We start from the raw sequence: 22353 nt of genomic DNA on the forward strand, positions 1-22353 counted from the left end.
ATTTGTGTTCAGCAACCCCAAAAACACATCGAGTAATGACTTTTGATTGATTCTAAATGAAAATGATATAAAATTCCAGGAGATGAGGTCCACCCTAGGCACCAGCTAGCTCGAGGTCCATCGTCGTCATAATATTTGTGTTTAGCGTTCTTAAAAACCTTCATTGTTAAAAAACATTATCGTTATCATATTCGTGTTCAGCGACCTCAAAAATCCTGGAATAACAAAATTGATCTCATTCCTGTCGATATTTTCCGAGTTGCAAATTTTTCATTTTCTATGTACTTTGGAAATGCATTTTTAGATTACCACCATCAATTTTGTTCACAACCTTTTCTGACACTTTCGTATTAGGTATAGCAAATAAAAGTTCCTTAGGGTATTGACGATGTCTGGAATAAAGTAGGTCTGCTGAAGTTATGAGGCTTATATAATAATTAATGTAATATGTACAATAAGCCAATTTATATTAGTACCGTAGTGTAGAACTGCCGGCTTCCAGGGAAAAAAGTGCAACAGCAGAAAAAATAATTTAATATTTTAAATAATTGCACATAATTCCAAAACTACAAAATTTAGTTATAGCAGACCTTTTTTAAAACGGAGTCCAATTGGTTTAAGTGATAGGAGAAAAAAATACTAGGTATTCGATTAAATAGAGCACGACATTAGCATTTAAATGTGTACTGGAATAAGTGACCATTGTAAATGACTTCTAGATCTGTATCGAACTATAAATACATTAATATTTTCTTTTGTTGATACAACTAAAATTTGATTTTGCTAAACTTATTGATTTCGAAATTATGAATTAATTCTTTAGACCTTGCAATTTGAGAAAAATCAAAATATCTCAGGAACAACAATAGTTACATATAGGAATTGTATTAAAAAGTTCATTTAAATTAACGAGCAATCTCACAATGCAGTAAATGTAGAGCATTCTGCAAGAAAAAATATAAGTTTTATACGTCATACATTTTTGAGCCACCGTGTATATTTCAAAATAATTTTAAAATATACTGTTCATTAACCAACATATCACTAGATAGACAAGATTTTTAAAATGTTTATGGTTTAGTCACAATAGATTGTCGCGCCAACGGTGACTTACCCTGTATACTTTTGAAGTGTGTAGATCTGACAATTTAAACTCTACATTTAGCTAATTCCAAAAAACCTAAATTTTGCGTGACTATAATATTACTATCGAAAAATCAGTTTTGTTCTAAAGCTATTTTTTTTGTGGCATTTTATTTTTGTAATTACATACGGCAGAATGGGAATTAAACACAATAATAAAATTGGAACTAAGTATGTACTTTATTTGAAGTTTCGGCTTTTCGATCGAAAGTTGTTTTCAAAGTACAGATTTTAAAAATTAAACATTGTCTACAAAACTTTAAATAACATAGTTCCAATTTTCCAATTATGCTTAATTCTTATTCCATAGTAATTAAAAAAAAATCAGTTAGCATTTTAGTGTGTCTAACACAGTAAATAAAATTTTCTTTTGTCTACATCCTAAAAATAAAAGAAAACTTTGTCTTAACCTGCAATGAATGGTTATATCTACTATACTTTTCTACGACAAATCTACATTAGGTAGGTATCACAATAGTATCTACTTTTACTGTCGAATGATTTAGTTAAAACACAACCTTTATATACATTTTTAAACAGAAAACAGTAGTAATAGTGAGCATTCCCTATAATATTAAATCTAGAAATCTCAAAAATGTCAAGCTGATAGTTAAGAGTGAAAAAATTAAATATGACTACAATGAGAGTTTTTAATCTAATAAAGTTTCAAATACCTATTAAGTTCATTATAACTAATTTATTAAAAATGGTTTATGGGAGATTAAAAGTAAAAGTAACTTAAGGAACTATTTCAAAAACGTATACAAGACATTTAAAGTTAGGAAACTAAAAAATACTTCAAGGTTAAGTTGTAAATGATTGACCACCGAAGGGCAAGACTGCTTTTTATCTCAAATAGCCAGAAGAAATCTCACAGTATCTAACCCAAAGCACCAAAGACGCCTTCTACAAGCTACAGGTTTTGTTCGAAACAATCAGATAACGATTTCGCAGTTGATAGTTTTTTAGCAGAAGACAATTCAGCAACATAAGACACTGCAAAATTGCAACAAATCCAGAATTGTTCTGCTATTAGAGGACCGTCGAATTTGAGTTTCGAGAGGTCGTGGAAGACAAACTAGGCTCAAACTATAGTCCGTATTCAAATTCAAAGGAATAACAGTAATATTTTGGGATGAGATTATGATGAAGTCAAAAACTGCTTTAGTTCCTTTAAAGGCGCAGTTTCTCTTATGACGCTTGCGTTTAATGCAAGCAGCAGTCGCAAGCGATTAACGCATTGGTTGAGTAGTCTCTCTTGTGCGTTTAGAAGCATGTTATAGAGCAGCTGATACTGAACTGAACTGAGGAAATTCTATAATAATGGAGCTTAATCAGAAATAGGTTTATTTTCATATATTAAAACAGCAAGAATAGAAGAAGAGCATTTAAAAAATGATGCTAAATAATTTCAAAAACAATAAAACTCATGAGATTTATGTGAGGAAAGTTAAAGATCTACAATAGTTCATTTATGACCCACAATATTTTATACTTAGTATTTTTATTTTTGTAAAGCTCAATAAAAATTTATATGTGTATAATTTATGTAAATAGCAGTTTTGTTGTCTTCAAAGCTGGTTGCTATTATTTCCTTCACATTATTCCTCTTATTTACATTTCTTTAATCATTATGTGCTGCACTGTAAAGCTCTAGCCTCTCAAAAATTAGCTCTGAGTCTAGCATCGTTGTAAGCTTGCATTTATAAAATAAAAAAAAATGCAAGCTTACAAAGAGCTTATAAAAATATAAATTCAAAGTTTTATACTATAAACAAAAACAAACCTTCTCACAGAATACGTATCGATAACTTGAAAACGCCCAATTTTTTAGTGTTTTGTGAATTGGACGCATGCAGTCGCTGCAGAGCACTGCTATCATATTATGTAGTCGATGCAGCAGACGCATGCGATTCCCTGCGTCGAACGTATAAGACAGATCGCTTGTAGTATAAAGTTATCATTTGACAATCGCATAAGAGAGACTACACCTAAACAAGCCAAAGATTTAGTGGAATTAGTGATGAAAACAATTTTAAGGCTCTGGAGAGTTTCTTTGGTTGATGGTTTTTTATTTATGCATGACAACGCACCTTCACATGTGAGCAGAGTTGCCAATTTTAGAAATGAAATGTATGACTGTTTTACAATGACCCTCTTGCTCACCGGACTTTATTCACATATAGCACTTATGGGATAATGGGATATGATTAAAAAAAAGATTAGAACTCGTCAACTTTTTCCTGGCAATACAAAATCTGCTACAGGAAGAAATTAATAACTTAATTGAATACTTTCAATTAAGGATTCGTCGGATTCGTTCTTGAATTGAAGTCATAGGCGACAATACTGATTATTAATTAAACACAATTTTTTTTATTTTTGTCGCAATCTCATTGACCGAAAACTGCTACGTGTTCGCCCAGTCCATTTAAGATTCGGATAATTTGCAGTAATGAGTAATTGCACACAACCAACTTTAATATTTATAGCAAACATCAAATGTATCATACTTAACATTTTACCTTGGTGCTAATACCAACTTAATTTTTTAAACAAATTGAGTCTGTATTACAACTTAAAAAACTATCAGTTGAGATAATAATTATTGGATTTCTATATGCATCAATAAATTTAAGTTCTTATTTGTTTGTCAAACAAGAAATATGTCAAAGTTTAAGTTAAAACGTATTTTAACTGTTTTTTTTTAATAAAGGTTGAATTTTATTTGTTTAAATATGATAAGTGTATTGCAAATATGTTAAAAAAAGATGAGTTACTTTTTAGTATAACAAACCGTTAAGACCACTTGCAATTTTTAAATATGGTTAGTGGAAATTAACGCAAACAAAATCTTAGATGCTTTAAAGTATTCATGCAAAAGTAAAGACACATAAAAATTGTGTTTCATTGGTGGTATATAAAAAAGTCTAAAATGTATTTTTCATTGTAGGGTACGGGAACTTAGCTACTACTCCAGTACTATACCAGAATAGATCAAGAAAATTAATTTCTTTGGGAAAAGGTGCTAAATATGATTGCGATATGACCCAGAAATAATTATAAGTATAAGGAAAAACAACTATCACAATTATTGAAAAGATGACAATGATTTAGCCACACGAATCTAAAATAATGTCAAAAAATGCATTCAGTTAGTTGTTTACATAGAAGATGACAATAACTAATTGCTTTTTTAATGTTGAATAAGCATACACATAAACATAAGATTCTGTAAGTAATAATTATCAAATTTTTATTTGTGATTGCGAGATGTAAGATGTTATCTCGTTAGAAATATAGAAGAAATACTGGGTTAATATTTGGAATTATTTCTTTTTGACGTTTTGTCGGCGATTGTGAAGAAACTATAAAGATCCATGCGGCAAGGTGTTCTAACTGACTTTCAGTAACTGACCGTTCCCACTTCCTTCCTTCCTTTCTTTCTTCTTCTGCAATCCCTGCCACAGTCACAGTCAGGAATAAATATTCGAGACTACTGCTCATAAACTATTCAAGACTACGGAAACTGGTGTACCGTTACAAAATAAAGATCGTGACAGCCTTCATTCTTTTGCGAATAACTTTTTAATCAACAGTTTTTTGCATAAAAATCCAGCAATCAGAAAAACATGTTTTTTTAATTGGAAAATTCTTCATAAGGTATTAAAACTGGAATCGAAATACAAAAAAAAAACAAGTATGGGAGGAGAAATGTGAAGAATTAGATCGATGATATAAGAATAGAATAAACATGGAAGGAATTGAATAATTTAGAACCGATCTGTCTTAATCGTGTCTCTACCGTGTATTTTTAGATCTTCAAAAGGCTTAGAGTAGTGTTGCACTAAACAAGTTATTTGAGGTGGGTAGGCCCCACCTGAGTGGAGGAGGTAAGCAAATATAGATCATATTAACGCAAGAGCAATATATAACCTTAAAACAAGACGAAGACATGTGTTAAAATTGGCAGGAGTATCTCAAGTTCGTTTAATTTGACAATGGCTTTATTAAGGGCTACTAAACTGTTCACAATTAATGTTCAAGAATCAGTAAAAACTTGGAATCCAAAAGAGGATTGCTTCTAAACAATTTTACTCGCAGATGACAGTAGCTGCTAGTAGTTATAAAAACGACATGGGATATATATCGAGGCAATTACTGGAAAAATATTTGAAATGGGCTCTCAAAAACCAAATATTTACGACCGAAACAAAATGAATCAGACTTAATATTAGAAGCTGATAAAACAAAATAAAAAGCTGTAGGAGATAAAGTATCTTGGAAGCTTAATGATGAATGTCAGTACGAGTACGGAAAATATATAAAAGAAGAATTGGAAAAACAAGATGAATACAAAACTTTGTATATAGAAATTATATTTACACTAGAAACCATTTTTTATCATGGGTTACCAATCGTTATATATGGTGCAAAAAGTTGAATTATGTCAAAGAGGGGGAAATAGATAATAAAAGGTCTTGAGATGGATCTTCTTAGACGATCATGCCAAGTTTTAGGAATGCAGGTCTTCCTACTAGAAATGGCTGTATAACAGCTTTATCACGCACATCCATATCACGCGTTTAGGGCACATCTGTTCAAGTCAATAAATTAAGCATAATTTTAAAATTTATGTGACTAATAGAATTTATTACGGCAATAACATATGATCATCATGAGAAATCCCCTATGCAAACCTTAAAGATTTTAAATTTATAGTTAGTCTGATCACACGAATAAAGATATCAGCTTTTTCTTAGAAAAAAACAGAGAATTAAACTAGGGGAAATATTTTTTAGAAGACGATTAATTGTTTTACAGAAAGGTATTGTAAATATTCTTTTTATATTAAAAAATGACATAAATTCTCATAAAAAAATTTACCGAAAACAATCATTTACCAACATTTCCATAAATTCAGAAATATCAATAGTCGATAAATTAGTTAGGTTAAACAACCAAGGACCATATTCATGCAACTGATTACTAGGTATTATTAGAATATTAATCATTGGAAAATATTACTACTTACTTTCATCACCTTCAGAAAGAAAACATCAAAAATCAAAACTCTCATTTCTTATCAAAGTTTTAGTTAGTAGAAAGAAAATTGTTGAAATTTTAAAAGATCCTAATGTTTAAGCAGTGTAGATATTGTTGTTTAAAACTGTAAATCATTTCTTATAATTTTTAACATCTAGTTTACACATATTTTATTATAATATCAATATTATTATTAAAAATTCTGTAAAAGCACATGCATAAAGAATTTACTTCAATAGAATATCGTAGTATTGAGGACCATACATGGAGGAGTTAACGATATAATTTCGAACTCTATAAACTTTTTGGAGATGCAGATATCCTGAAAACCATCACCATAAACCGCCTTAGATGGATGAGCCACGTTTATGCGGATATGGATGAAAGTGATCCTACTAAAATAAACATGCTAAATAGGCCGGTCGGAAGAAGAAGGGGGCGACCTAAACTTAGATATCTGGACGATATGCAGGACGACTTAAGGGAGATTGGTCTAACGGGATGGAAAAGACATATACTCGACAAGGAAGGATGGAAGAATATTTTGAGGCAGGCCAGGGCTTACGAAGGGTTATAGCGCCAACTGATGATGATGAGATCGTTAATGGTATTCAACTTCCGATAGGAGACAACGACATTTACCGAAGAAAAATTCTCGCACTTCACGAGTGAAGTTCGTTCAGCCTTTAAAGTTGATCACCAAAATTTAAAATAAACTTTGTTCTAGTAGAAATAATATAAGGCGGATTCTGGCATACGATCAATTAAGCCAGAACCCGTGTCTATGGTACCCGTTGAGCCAGAATCCGTCTTATATTTCTACTTGCTCTTTTAATCAACTTCCGATTTTAAATGACGACGAAATAAATTAGGTTAGTAAATTTTGACTCATAGAGACGGACTACATAAAGATTTACATTTATTTTATGCAAAATTCCAATATATTTTTTAAAATAGTATCCAGATCCGTCAATTCTAGGAGGCATTCCAAAATTCTCTTTTTTGACAAACATTTTCACTAGAAATCGAAAATTCTTCTCAGAGGAATTAAATATGGTTAAGCAATAACATTTTTTACAGTTAACGAAGATTTTTTTTCGAATTATTAAATAAAGAATGACATTTTAAACTTGTTTCCAGTCACAACATAATTGATAATTCGAATCGGCTTGTTGCGATACGATAAAAAATCACCATAATCACCTTACTAAATCAAAAAGTCCGTCTCTTGATGCTTAATTTTAAACAACTAAAAAAATCAAATGCCCAATTTTGAAACTTAAAGTTCGCAAATGAATTGAGTCGGACATTGGATAAATAGTAAGGTAAAAGTTACGGTCTGATGGCTAGATGAAGCTCATTTAGTGATCCTTACTGGAATGTGTGCAGATGTTAGAAAACCGGAACATACTTAAAAAAACAGAAATCATATTATGCATGGACCCTTACAGAAACAAGCAGTAAGAAAATAATAGTAAACAGACGCACTGTTGAATTAGAGGACGATATTGAAACTGTAGAAAGTTTTACATATTTGGGAGTTACATTAAACACGGACAAAACAGAAGAAGCAGAAATTCAAAGAAGATTAGTAAAAGGAAAAAAGCTTAGTTTTTGCTCGCCCATGTGTTCCTCTCCAAAAACACACACGGGAGATAGAAAATCAGGGTCTATAAAACTATTACCAGACGAATAGTATGTTATGGATCTGAGATACATGTGATGACAGAAAACATAAAAGGAAAGCTGAAAAAAAGTCCCAAGGAAGATATTTGGACCTATTAACGAAACAGAGTATGGAGATCCAGTTACATCTAGGACATCCATGAACACTACTAACTGTTCAAAGAGTCACCGATCTCAGAACTCGTTAAGCTTCAAAAACTTCAATGGGCTGGTCATGTAGTGAGAATGGAGACCAACAAATATCCAAAAAGAGCCATAAATAGTAGAATGTAGGGCGCAAGACCAAGAGGAAGGTCACGAAAAAGGTGGAAGATGAAGTGGCAGCGGGCGCGCAAAATTTACTAGACGTAAAAACTAGGAGAAGATCGGTGCGGGATGGACAAGATTGTAAGGATAGTTTGCAGGAGGCCAAAGTTCGATTTGGGCTGTAGCGCGATTGGAGAGAGGATTGGAAGTCGAATAAATTAAGACGAAGCAGATATATCTTACAATGCAGCCAATATTGATTACTCTATAATTGTATTTAGACTATTTTTTTTAATTTATGTTAATCATCTTTGGCTATCTGAACAATTAATAAATGATTTTGAAAAAACAGAAGTAAAAGGATATATATGAAGATTGGGACGATAATTGCGTATACATAAAAAAATAGTAACCAGAGAAGACAAGAATGATTTAAGCCACTAAAAGCAATCAATAAAAATCTTATCAAGAATTAATTGATAAAATAACGCGTTCAAAACTAAATTCTTACAATAATAATTTCAGTATCTGATCTTCTAATTACACGTATTTAAAAGAAATGATTTACGGTTATGAAAATGTAAATAGTAAACATTTAAAAACAATGCTTCTAAATAAATCTACTATACTCAACAACTCTAAAAATTCTTTTCTATAGATACTTATTGTGTATTTTCGTCTACCTAACATAGTAAATGTCATGAACATAAGCAGGGGCAATCTGTGTCTTGCTGCCTGGCATGCATATTTCGACTTCTATTTCTACAAACTGGTACATACGCTGTAGATATTCGGTGAGTTACTGTCTCCTTGTGTAGGGATGGCGATTGTTTACTAGACTTTTCTCGTTCGGATCTAGATGAAGGTGTTACACCTAAAAATAAAAAGACAATTAAAATTCAATCATGATACGTCTTTTATAAGATTTCTTGACTACACAGAATTAATATTAATAATAACGTCTTAAATAGTTGAAATAAACACAAGATAGTTAAAATACAACAGTTAATTATCTCAAAACATATTTTAGTTTAACCATAATAAGTTCAAAAAATTGTTACCAGATAACAGCACATTATTTTTTTAGTTTAAATTGTAACCTCTGTACACCATTTTGTTTATAAATATGTGAAGTAGAAGAATTGGTGTCAGTTCAAGGAATCCCAATCTAGAGGTTAATGAGGAGCTATATAATCAGACTTTGCTTTTGACCGAAACGTTAAGCTTTTTAAACGAAAAGTTAGCAATGTCATTACCAAATCGTCAATGAAGGGACGCTTTCAATCGAGAATTAGAACGTGAAAAAGAATATGATTAAAATGTATTGAACAAATTTGTTCGAACGAACGTATCACTGCTGAATACACAATAGAAGGAAATGCACGGCAAGAAATAAGGAAAAGCAAAACTGACTGACGACAAACAAGTAAGTTACATTGTTAAGCGACCACCGCACAATTTACAACTAAAGGTTGGCTCGGTCGTTATCATAATTTGAAATCGGAACCATCTAAAACTATGTAACGGGATGTGTTTTTTGGTGTGAACACTTATAGACTAATAAAAACTTGGCTAATACACGTGAAAATACTCAAAAGGAAAAATTTAAGAATAAGAAAGTTTTTATTTCGAGAATCACGATGATAACAACCGACATGCAATTCGAATTTAATTGAACTTAATATATGATTCGTTTTGGATTCGCCATGATAACAAATCACAAGGCCAATACTTAAACGTTTGTGGACTGAATTTAGAAAATATTATTATTGTTTCCTCATGCTAAATTGTACGTAGTATGTTGATGTGTAGGTAAACTACCATTTTGTTCATTCTCGCGCCTCGCAACACAACAAAAATTATTGTATATTAAAATGTCCTTCAATGAAAATAATATATAATAATACTAAACACTAGTGCCTAAGTACGTTCCATGAAAGTACGTATTTAGAAAATCAGAACAAAAGAGAATCCTGAGAACAATGGACGAAAAAGCACAGATGATTTTCAACGATCTCAGGGATCATCCTAGTAGACTATTAAGAGAGTAGACAGACTATAACGAAAACCAAAGGACAGTATATATGCGACCCAGACAGTAGCTAGCTGGATATAGAGAAGATCCAGAATAACAGTAAAGAAATAATAGCTTTGCAGTAGTCGAATAAATGCAGCAACAGACGACTCAAAAAAATCCCTATCCTTATATTTTATTTCTTTTATTTAGTTATTTTTATATTTAATACTTATAACCTTCTATTACAGCAGCAATGCAGCGCCAATACAATACAAAAAGAAGTAGAGTGCATGCTGATCAGCAGCACGGGCAGAAAAGCTGTTCAGCTAAAAGGCCCTTTAGGTAGGTCAACAGGACCAAGTTCACGGAACTTGAACATCGAGGTCACGTACCGACAAACGTGGGCTTGATGGCCTGACCCTTCAGGCGGTCAGCCGACAAGAAGAACAAAAATTATTTTGCCAATAATGTGTGACCGAGCACACACAATCCGGGCGGGAAGTCACCGACACGTTGGTGATTCGCTGTCCAGAACACCCATTTTGTGACACAAGTGCAAAGTCACGTAAAAATTAACTTGAGTCATTCATATGAAGAAAAGCTCTTCTAGCTATCCCTAAAATCAGGTGGCTAACCACATAAAGTAAAACAGAGTATATCCCATTACCCAGAGCATCCAAAGTAACTTTCAGTATAAAACTTCCTCATTCGTTATGTCCTGCGATGAAGCGTGACCTGTTTGATCTTCGGATATGTAGGTGCCATTGTTCCATTGGAACACACATGCCACTCGGAGCTGGGGTTCTACAAAAATTGTTGTGTGTGTGACACTAGTCCAACACATTCCGCAAATGGTTACTTTGTTGCCACGTGTACTAGCTACTTTTTGAACTTTTATTAAACATAATTAATTCAGCTAATAATGTAATAGGACATTTATTAATTCTAAGGTGGTACGGTACGAAGTTTGCAGGATCAGCTAGTCAGTTATAAATAATTGACATATCTTATTTTTAACGCAACAAGACTTAAATTACTACATGTTCATAGTTTTTGAGTTCATTCATTAAAAATGACGGACTTTAAAAAATAATTATAAATATAATTGGATTTTTTAATTTTATATGTGTCGCTGGAAAGAACTTGACACAAGCTATTATTAAAACGATCGGAGAAAATACTACAAAGCTTAAAATACACATATTATTGCGCGATTTCATCGTATGAGGTTCTCTCACAGCAACTGTACTTATATTTAATTTAATTTTACTTACTTTTGACTGTTTCTTTTTTCTGTTGTGTTTTTCTTTTTACGTCTTCTGTTTTATGCTTTAATCGATCCCTAGCGGTTTTCTCTGATGTACTTCTAATGGTGGATATAGCTGTTTTATGTCGAATTTCTGGCAAGCTGTTTAATATTCTAAAAAAGATAAAATAAATAGTCATATATAGTTGGTTGTCACCTACGCTAAAATCAGAAATATATAAGAGATTAGATCAAGATCTCAATATAATTTATGAATAAAATAGAAACCAATAAGATAATTTTTATAAAGCATTATACCTTTCCTCTCCATTTTTAATACCGCTGTCTTCTTTCCGCCTACCAACATTAGTGTTTGGATGCTTTTTCATTTCTATACCATTACTTATACTTAATTGCATTGTTTTAGTTTTCTTTATCAACCTAGGTTTTCTTGGGGGTTCAAGTTTTGTTGGTAAATCTTCGGAGGATGATCCATTTGACCTAAGAAGCGCTTCTCTACTACTTGCTCTTTGGAGCCTCCTAGCTTTAGTATTAGCAGCCCTATAAACGAACAACTATTACTGCAATCTACTTATTAAGGGATATTTTATTAATTTTATTCGGCTTTAAACAATATTAAACAATAATTTAATAAACCGTTCAATGGAGTCGAAGGTCGCGGCAGAATTCTTGAACGTAACACTAAACAAAATATTCTTACCAATTTTAAAGACTCTGCTTAACTTTTTCCCAATAAAAAAAAAAAAAAGAATATGAGAAACAAAAGATCTAACGTCCCCAAATGGAATAGGGTATGTCCTCAAATCTACATAAATATGTATCAAGTTTCACGACTAGGACTTTTTCTTCAAGAAAAACTAAAGGAGCAATTACAATATGAAAATAAAAAGACCTAGTAACACTAAACTCAATAGGATATTTCTTTAAGAACCCTATTAGTGTGCGTTAAAATAAACTGAAAGAATATGAATAAAAGAAGACCTATTGATCACAAATTTAATCAAGATGTTTCTTACATCAAGACAAATCTATGTACCCAGTTTCAAGCCTCAATGTGTTCTCTTTCTTAAAAAAAAACAAAAGATACAAGAATATAAGAAGAAGATTCCAAATTCAACCCTCACTCGGAATAAGTAAGATAAAGTGTGAAATTACTCAACAAAGACAAGAGAATCGAAAAGAATAAAAGAAAATACAATGTAAGACAGAAAATATATGATGAAAATGTACGACAAAAGTTTCTTAATAAATTGCATGGTATATGGGACAAAAAAATGAAATCTACACTGTCAGAAAAAAAGACAAAATATAAATAAGAAATGTTACAAAAAGATTGTACAGTAGAAGGCAAGAAAAATACAGAGAAATAAATAAAGATAAAGCAAGGGGCCATCAAAAAATATTTGCAATTAAAAACTTACATTTTATGTGACAAACACAATACGAGATTTGTCAAACAAAAGTTACAATAATAAAATAAAAAGGCATATAATCTCTCCAATGTCTAACATAAGAGTTACCGCTCCATTTAAGAAAAATGTATCTTAGTCTATCTTATGCCACAAGAGTTCTCTCGAATTCAAATAATCCTGTCATATATAACACTGAAACTAATCTATTTAAAATCCTTTATAAAAGGTATTTCAATTATATACCTTTTATAAAGGATTTTAAATAAATTTTTTGTGATACATGGTATACAGCCAGCTACAGGAACTTAGTTTCCTTGTGGATTTTGAAACTGATCGTTTCGCTGAACTTCTTGTAGATAAAAGTAAAAATATTCCCTTTTATGAAAGAATTTGACAGTATCTACATTCGTTATCAATTGAACTACCATCAGTCTTATTCCCAGTTAATATTAAGACACCTCCTCCCTGGACAATACCTCTTCCTTACATTAATCTCAGTCTATCTGTTTTCAACAAAGATGAAACAAACCATGCCACTATACTTCGGTCCTTTCTCTCAATAATATCAAATTATAAATATTATTCCTTCTTATATACCGACGCATCCAAAACTTCAGACAGCTTAGGAGAGGTTGTTATAGATTCTAATCAACACTACAAATTCAAATTATCAGCATTCAATATCCTCTTTAAAAGGTATATAATTAATTATCTACCTATATATATATATATATATATATATATATATATATATATATATATATATATATATATATATATATATTTATATATATCTGTTATAAAGGATTTTTAAATAAATTTTTTGTGATACATTGTATACATCCAGCTACAAGAACTTAGTTTCCTTGTGGATTTTAATTTGACGGTATGGTCAAATGGCTCCTCAGTATATGCGCTTAGCCACTAAAAGATGCACTTTGAAGCTAGATATTTGGTTCCCCTATCTCCCAATGTATAAATAATCAGTTCTTCCCTACTTTTTGTAAGATTAAAACTCCAGGAAATGTTCCAGTCACCTTAAAGAACACCTTCCAACTAAAAGTTTTGAAAACGGAGATTTGTAAACATTACAGCAATTAATTATATACCATTTATAAATGATTTTTAAATAAATTTTTTCTTTAAGCTCCATTCTGACCATACAGCAACTATATCCAAAACATCCTATAGGTTCCCTTGTGAAAACTGAAAGATATTTTACAACAAAAAAACATTGACATCATAATACTTGGGGTCCCATCGCATGTTGGTTTTCAAGGAAATAAAGAAGCAGATTCCTGTGCTAGAGATGCAGCAAATAACGAAAATTCAACAATAGTGAGTGAAGTGGTTACTAGTGGTATTAAAACAGTGATTAAATACAAAATCCAGTGTAAGTGGCAAAGTGAATGGGATAAGTCCCAATCGAAATTAAAAGAAATTAAACCGTCTATAAAAACGTTGAGGAAACAAAACACAAGCAGGGCCAACCAGGTTACAATTTATCGATTACGTTTAGGTTATACACGTATAACACATACATTTTTATTTAATATAAAGAATTAACCGGTATGTAATAGATGTAAGACAACTCTAAATGTAAAACGCTTGTTAAACTTTACACAATATATTCAAGAAAAATTCAACAACAATCTTTCCAACGATCTAAAATCATTATTGGACGAAAACTGTAACATAAATAATATTATAAATTTCCTTAAAGAAACTCAATTTTTTCATCTATTGTAAATTAATTAAGTATTGTACCTCAATGTAACATGTCTCTAATAACCTTTAATAGTTGATGCGACTGATATTAAATAAAAAAAGACATATATGCAAATGCAAACATTAAAATCAGATAAAGATACAGCAATATAGAAATATTATTTCGAGACCATATATAGAAAACACGACTCATTTGGACAACTACAAAATTTTCCTCAACAAGTAGAATGATTGGATGTTAAAAGTGAGATTATTACAAGAGATGAAACATAGAAGGCATTGTTGGAATTATACAGAACTAAAAATATATATTTACTTTGTAGTGTTCTGATCTATTTTTTCAATTTTCTCGGTCTTCTCTACTCGCTCAGTCCTTCTTCTATGTTTCTCGTAACAAGGTTTTATCTTGGGTTCAGGTGTTCCTTTTTTCCTATTAAGACTTTCTATGGAAGAAGTTGGTGATGTAGGGTTTAATTTCGTTTTAACATTTGATAACTTTTGTCGCGTTGTTGATGATTTTTGATGCATAGATTTAGTTTCTAGGATGGTTTCCAATCTATTCTTATGTGAATTATCTTCGTCTTCTGAGGATAACCTAAATAAAAACAAATAATGTAATGTTATCAATAGTATGTTTAAGAAATTTGAAGATATAAAAATAATATAGGTAAATATCCATTCCTAATTATAACTATAAAGTATATATTTTCGTTCAGAACTTCTACTGTGCTTATTGAAATAAAGTATAAATACCTGTTATGCACTTCTTCATCTGTATATCCATTTACAGCCTGCAATATTTGATCAGCAGCTTTTGTCAATTCTTCCAGAATACTACTGTCAAACTCTCTGCCATATTTGTTCTTAATATTTTCATAAATTGGTTCTGACAAATTTTTTGTAGGGCTCTTTCGCCCATTTCGCGTTGGTGATGGAGATTCTTCGTTTCTTCTGACAGGAGAAGGTGATTTTGGAACCTTTCTGATAGGCGAAGACGATTTATATGGTTTCCTAATTGGAGAAGGAGATTTTTTATGATGCTGAATGAGATCTGGTTTTTCTAATAACCTGTTTTCTTTTCGTATCACAGCTTGGGAAACTTTCTTCACAGGTTTAGGAGAAATGTTAACTCCGAAGTATGTCATTTCAGACTTTTTCGGCGTTCTGAGCACTATTCCTAAAAATATGTAAACAAAAATATATAAATACCGAAACTTAACTTATATAATTATCTTATAGTCCGCAATTTACGGAAGAAAGAACAACATGTCCCACGGAAACACAGATGATGCTCTCAAAACTGTTCTTACCGAAAAAATCTCAACAGTGTTAACCTATTTAAAAGACATTAAGCTATACAATTCTATTTAATGAATTATTTCTTGTGTTTGTTATATCCACTAATAACACTACGCGGTTGATGTGGTTTTGTGTTTAAATAAAAAAATATCTTGTACTTGAGAATACACTAAACATCTCGTTATTCAAGGTTAAGATATGTGTTAAATGAAGACCCTGGATTAAAAATCAATCAATTGAAGTGTAGTGAATCAATTTTGTCCCAAATTTTTTACTCCTCAAATTTTGTTAGTGAGTGGTTTCCAAGAAAAATAAAAATTATATACCCAGGATAGGGTCTTGAAATGTTGGAAGTCTGGCAGATAAGAGTATGGAGTAGCACTGTAGTGTGTTATGTAGGGAAAAGTATCACTAGGAATGGATTTGATGTAATTGTCGATAGAGAAATGAAAAAGTCGCAGTAGAAGGGTGCAAGAAGAAGTAACATAATAATCATAATTAAATTGTTACTTGATAAATAAGTGTTGAATATTGTGTGCTTCTTAAGTGAGTCTCGGTGAGAATAAAAGAAATGCTTTCTATATTCAAATAGGGATTTAATAAGAAATATTCCATCAGATTAGAGAGTCATAAGAGGAGGTGATTTTAATGAACATGGGGTCAATACAAAATGAATATGAAGTATCTTAAGAAGTTTTAATAAAGTTGGTAAATTTTGGGCTACCGCCTTCATTGCTTACAATATTTGCTCCATCATCAGGCCCCAGTACGTTAGTCTTATTTGTATTAAGAACTACAAGATATCAGATACAGAAAAGCTCTATAAACTAAGGTATTCCTGAGAATAACCTTCCTCCTTAACGAATACATTCACTCGCACTTCTGAATTTAAAACCTTATTATATGTATGATGTTATGAATATTTAGCAAGATTTAATTATTATTTTATATATTATTTGATGTCTCCAGCTGTTGTGTCAGGTGGGATAAATAAAAATAAATAAAGAACATTTGGACGGCACAAACATTAAAACACAAACACAATATATTAAAATTGTAATAGCCCTTCTGTTGTCTGGACAGCTCTCCCTAAGGAGTACCTTAATTTATAGAGCTTTCCTGTATCTGATATCTTGTAGTTTTTAATACTAATAAGACCAACGTACTGGGGCTTGATGGTGGGGCAAATATTGTAAGCCTTGAAACCGGTAGCCTAAAATTTACCAACGTTATTAATAAAAACTACTTAAGATTGTGAGTATTAACTCATTTCCCATATTACTTACTTACTTACTTAATCAGTAGACCCATTTGTACCTTTCGGTGTTGGGCCGTTTAAAATACAATTCATTACATTACACTATTTGACGGTCTTCTGAGGTGTCCTAGCTCTTAACGAACTTTCTCCATTCCTTCCTATTGGATGCCATCTGTGTTGCTTCCTGCCAAGTCTTACCCTTACTCTGTAGTATCTGCGAGATGTCACTGTTCCATTCTTTAATGGGTCTTCCTCTTCTGTTCTTCCCTATTGGTTTGGCGTCCCACACTCTTTTAACTTGTCTATTATTGTCCATCCGGGTTAGATGTCCGAACCATGCCAATTTTTTCTCTTTGATTGACTCGAGTATCGGTTTGATTTTGAGTCTTTCTCTTATTTCTTCATTTCTGATTCTATCAGTTCTTTTTACTCCTATCGTTCTTCTGAGGTATTTCATCTCTGCTGCCTGAATTCTGCTCTGATGTCTTTTGTTTAATATCCAATTTTCTGCTCCATATGTCACTGTAGGTCTATATATTGTTTTGTATATTGTCATCTTGGTCGTTGTTGATATTTCTTTGTTATTAAGGAATCCTCTATTTAGTGCTTGGAATAGTTTTCCTGTGTTTTCCATTCTGTTGTTAAGGTCATCCTCGATGTCTCCTTTGTTGTTGATTACTGTTCCTAAGTATTTGTATGAATTTGTCTGTATTATTTTTTGTTGGTCTATCATTACTTCTATACTTCCCATATATGTACTAGTATTATAGACTCACATTGGCAATCTTTTCATCATTTTTAAAACTTAGTATGATGATGATCAAAAAATTTATACTCTTATGGAATGTTGGTAATTAGAACCATACTCAACATTTGGTAGATCCATTGAGTTATAAACATGGGGGTAATTGTGAGGGTGAAAAAGAAATAACAACGTTTAATCAACATAAAATAACTCAAAAATGGAAGATAAGATAAACAAGGAATCCGTAGAAAACGGTTTTCTGGTTGCGAAATTTAATGGTTCTATATAAAATAATAAATAAACCTCATCAAAGACGAAAATATTTACAGTGCACATCTAAAGTTTTCCTCCAACGTATTTTCTAAACCATAAATTTAAATAAATAAATATTTGGATAACTAAACTAAGACATCGGTTCATATTTTTTGTGCTACTCTACTATTCTAATGACATAATTATAAAAAAAGTCGGAAGCAGATATTTTGTATGATAATTGATAATGATAATTTTAAACATAGCAAAAAATTCATAACATTGAAAACACTTGAGTATGTTTCTAGATTTTTGTGACGGTCCTGAAATTGTGAAAATTATCTTAAATTGACTCCTAGCGAAAGAATAAAGCCAAAGATACACATGCCTGTTACTAGCACAATGGCATACCAATACCTAGCAAGCACCAGCTACTGTTCTCAAACTGGCAAGTGTGTAGGTTAACTGGCATGCTAGTTCCTGGCATGCTAGCTAATCGCAAAGAATTTGATTATTCTTGCTACTTGCTAGTAGCATGCTGTGAGATGCAAGGCGCATGCGTGGGGAGTGTCACTGGCAAGTGTGAAGTGTGAAGCCCATCGAGGTGAAGCCCTACCGCTACGGGCAATGGGCATGCCAGTAGCTAGCAGAGAATTGTCAGATTTGTTGTGTTGGTGATAAAATTAATCGTTTTATTTTTAAATTTGTTAATTTAAAAAATGTTTCGTTGGGATGATGAAAAAACCATCAAATTTATTGCTATATGTGTCTTTTGATTTCTAAATCATCTCTATATAAAAATAAAATAGCCCGTGACAATGCTTACACAAAAATTCAACAGGAAATGGGTGAAGATATAACTATAAACGAGATAAAGGTCAAAATAAAAAATTGCTCCAAGATTTTCTCGCCTACCAATCCAATTTCTCACCCAAATTTTTCTCTTTTTTGAGTTCCGCTTCGGATTCATTATTAAATTTCTAACAATATCTGTGGTCATTAGCAATATTTGCTTGTTAAATTCATTCCGAATACCTTCCATGGATCCTCTTTTATTTGTTGGAAACTCTTAATTACAAACAAGTACTTTACTTTCAGATGAAAACCACTCGATTGTTTACTTTACAATGTGTAAAAATCTATCCTGCTTTTTCGCCTTTGCAGTATAGGCAAGCGAGCTACTGGCATGCCAATTACTAGCAAATGTGTTTTGCGCTTGCCAGTTACTGGCCTATGCCAGCAACTGGCATGCCAGCTACTTTCCCAATTTACTGGCATGTGTGTACCCTTCTTGGCACTGGACTGACTTCAAATGATATATTATTTCCTAGATTATCTCATTTAAGACTATCTTCTGATCTTTATGATCTGATTTTTATGATCTTTAAGAGAAAAAACAATAAATAGATATCTTAGTTCCATTACAATAAAATTTATGAATTTAAGTTGTATTGTAAGAACATGCTTGCGGAGGGGGGGGAGGGGTGGGGAACTTAGACGCGTACTGTTTGTGTATATTCCGAATAATTGTTGAACCAACTGAGATTATGTTATTTGTTTTTTGTTTTAAAGCTTATTTAATGAAGGTATACTAAATTTTTTTTACAGTAAATAAATTCAAAAGATGTAAAGTTAATAAATTTAAACCAAACAAAACAAGCAAATCTTGCATAACATTCCAATACTTTATATTATAAATAATTTAAATAATTACCGTCTGCAGGTTTAGGATAAACTTTTCTATTTTCTACATTTGAACTGGAATTTTCTACCGACTTCTTTTCTGTGATTTTTGTTACTTCTATACTTTTGTTTTTATTTACTATGGAAGGACTAGAAAGTTGCTCACTTGGCCTGAGATCTGGCCTACTAATAGGTGTTCTTCGTACTGGATTTGGCGAAAGATGTGACCTTATTATATTTACTGTACTATGCTGTTTTCTGGCAATTTCTTGTGTTTTAGTCGTTTGTAGGAGTACTTCTGGTTGTCTTAGTCGCTCTAACGAATCTAAAACACAAAAGTAAACACATAATTTACAAGTGTAGATGAAAATATAAATGGATATGCAAAATTATTTAAAAAAATATAATTAACTTATGTAAATTATGTGTAACAAAGATTATGAGCATATTAATTATGGAATTAAGTTAAAAGTAGGGGAGGCTGACCTAAAACGGCATACTTGGGTAAAACGGCACATTACCGGTTTTGAATGAACCGCGCAAATCTGAAGTTGCATTCCAACTCAGAACGCTAAATGGTCGTACGATCGACAACCTTTATGAACCTGCGTGTCTCAGTTATACATTCTGCTCTAACAGTGTGTTTATAATAAGTTGAGCGAATAGTTTTCCGTCACTTCTTGATTACAAGCTAATTATTCTGTAGATGTGACGTTATCTGCAATTTCAAAGGTATGTATATCTAACAACATATATATTCTAGTATAAGTTGTGTTTTTACAGAGATCTGTATAGTTTGTTAATTAGTCAAAAATGGGGTTATGTGAAAACGATTTATTCCGGATAGAACGGAATACGTCTAAGTTGGACAAACAGATGTATGCAATTTTAGGCTGATTTATGGATTAAATAATATGTATAAACAAATCAGAAACTATGATTATATTTCGAAATCAAGCTATGTTGTTACAATGATCATGGTCGGCAAATACATTAGAAAAACAAATAGGCAAACCTGGGATGAAAACCCAATACAAAATGTAATCGGAGCTATTCGTAGTCAACAAATAGGATGGCTGAAAGCATAAAAAACTTTCAATGTTCCATTCACAACCTTGAGAAGACGAGCTGGTAACTCTAATAAAAGAGTTAAAAATAACGAGAATGGATTTGTTAGCTTTTTACCACATTTACAATCGCCCAAGGCAAGCAACTAGTGGAGCACTTAAAATTATTAGAAGCGCGATTATTTGGATTGGCTTGTGATGATTTGAGAAGACTTGTTTATGACTAGGAAGAAGCGAATTTCAATCACAGGTTCAACAAGGAATTGAAACGTGATGGATGGGACGGGCTTGAACGCTTTAGAAATAGACATCCCGGTATTTCATTAAGGAGACTTAAAAATAACTTGACAGCTAGAGCAATGGCATTCAGCAAACCAAATAGGTACAGCAATATTTTTCAAAGCATATCAAGAAGTTATCGACGAATATAATTTTCTCCACGAACGAATCTATGATATGAATGAGACTGGAGTGCCCACCGTGCTAAATCCACCAAAAATATTTGCTGTTACTGGCAAAAAACAAGTTGGTACTATTGCGGGGGCTGAACGCGGAATACATCTTACAGTTGTTTGTTGTACAAACCTAATTGGATATTACATTCTCCTAACATTTATATTTCCGAGAAAAGATTGTGGGATTTCCTCAAGAGCCGGGGTAGATTACAGGTGAGATCTTTCTCAAATGGTTGAAGTATTTCCAAAAATTTAGTCATGCAACCAAAGAATTACATGTTTTGCTGGTTCTAGATGGACACATTAGGCATAAGAGCTGGAGCGTGTTGCAGTATGCAAAAGAGAATGGCTTAATACTCGTTTACTTGCCCTGCAAATTGCAGTCATCGCAACCAACCATTGGACGTTTCATTCTTTGCACATTTAAAAGGGTATTTGAATAAGGAGTGAAGAAAAAAATCAGGAACAATGAAGGAAGGCAATTTCTCAGATGCAACTCCACATACTGTTGAAAGTGCAGTGAGTAGCTTTAAAAATACAGGTCTCTGGCCTATTAATCCTAATATTTTTGCCAATCATTTGCTTTCTCAAATACAACCGATAAGCCTAAGCCCAAGAAGAAGCATTTGAAAGTGAACCTGATGATGACGATTGCGAAGTGTTCTCAAAACCCAAGCCAGAGGAATTATGAATACGATGCTGCAAATATAAGCAGTGGGCTCATGCTTTTTGTGTGCAGGAATTGCACCAAAACCAAATATTTGCGATGCTTTCATTTGAATGTATGCCGTTTGCCTTGAACTATTAAAGACACAAAAGAAGTTTTTTATATTTTTGTTAAAATTTCGGCTACTGTTGATTACAATTAGTGATATTAGTGACAATAGTACAATCTCAGATCTCTAGCACAGAGGAGTTGCATTTCATGATTTTTTTCGTAGTAATATGCCATTTTAGACAGATTTGTTGGGATAAAACGGTTAATGCATTTCAACGCATGTTTATTTTTTTCTGCAATGGATGTTTGGTTTCGTTTCTTTGTAACCTAT

At 32.1% G+C, this 22353-nt stretch overlaps 1 protein-coding gene across 6 annotated transcripts in view; it reads right to left on the reverse strand.

Moving 5' to 3' along the window:
• The window catches only part of LOC140434866 (uncharacterized), a 541244-nt gene that overhangs the window by 6083 nt on the left and 512808 nt on the right, over positions 1–22353 (reverse strand). For 5 of the 6 annotated variants that reach the window (XM_072523454.1, XM_072523449.1, XM_072523451.1 and 2 more), the window contains 6 exons: positions 19814–20107; positions 15299–15722; positions 14862–15140; positions 11703–11945; positions 11413–11558; positions 8805–8995 (listed from right to left, as the gene is read on the reverse strand). In XM_072523454.1, the coding sequence (XP_072379555.1) occupies positions 8820–8995; positions 11413–11558; positions 11703–11945; positions 14862–15140; positions 15299–15722; positions 19814–20107 (1562 nt within the window). In that variant the 3' untranslated portion in view covers positions 8805–8819. The remainder of the gene's footprint in view (positions 1–8804; positions 8996–11412; positions 11559–11702; positions 11946–14861; positions 15141–15298; positions 15723–19813; positions 20108–22353) is intronic. The other variant, XM_072523453.1, reaches the window with a different exon arrangement.

This window comes from Diabrotica undecimpunctata, chromosome 2 (assembly GCF_040954645.1).
Source record: "Diabrotica undecimpunctata isolate CICGRU chromosome 2, icDiaUnde3, whole genome shotgun sequence".
Taxonomy (NCBI): Eukaryota; Metazoa; Arthropoda; class Insecta; order Coleoptera; family Chrysomelidae; genus Diabrotica; species Diabrotica undecimpunctata.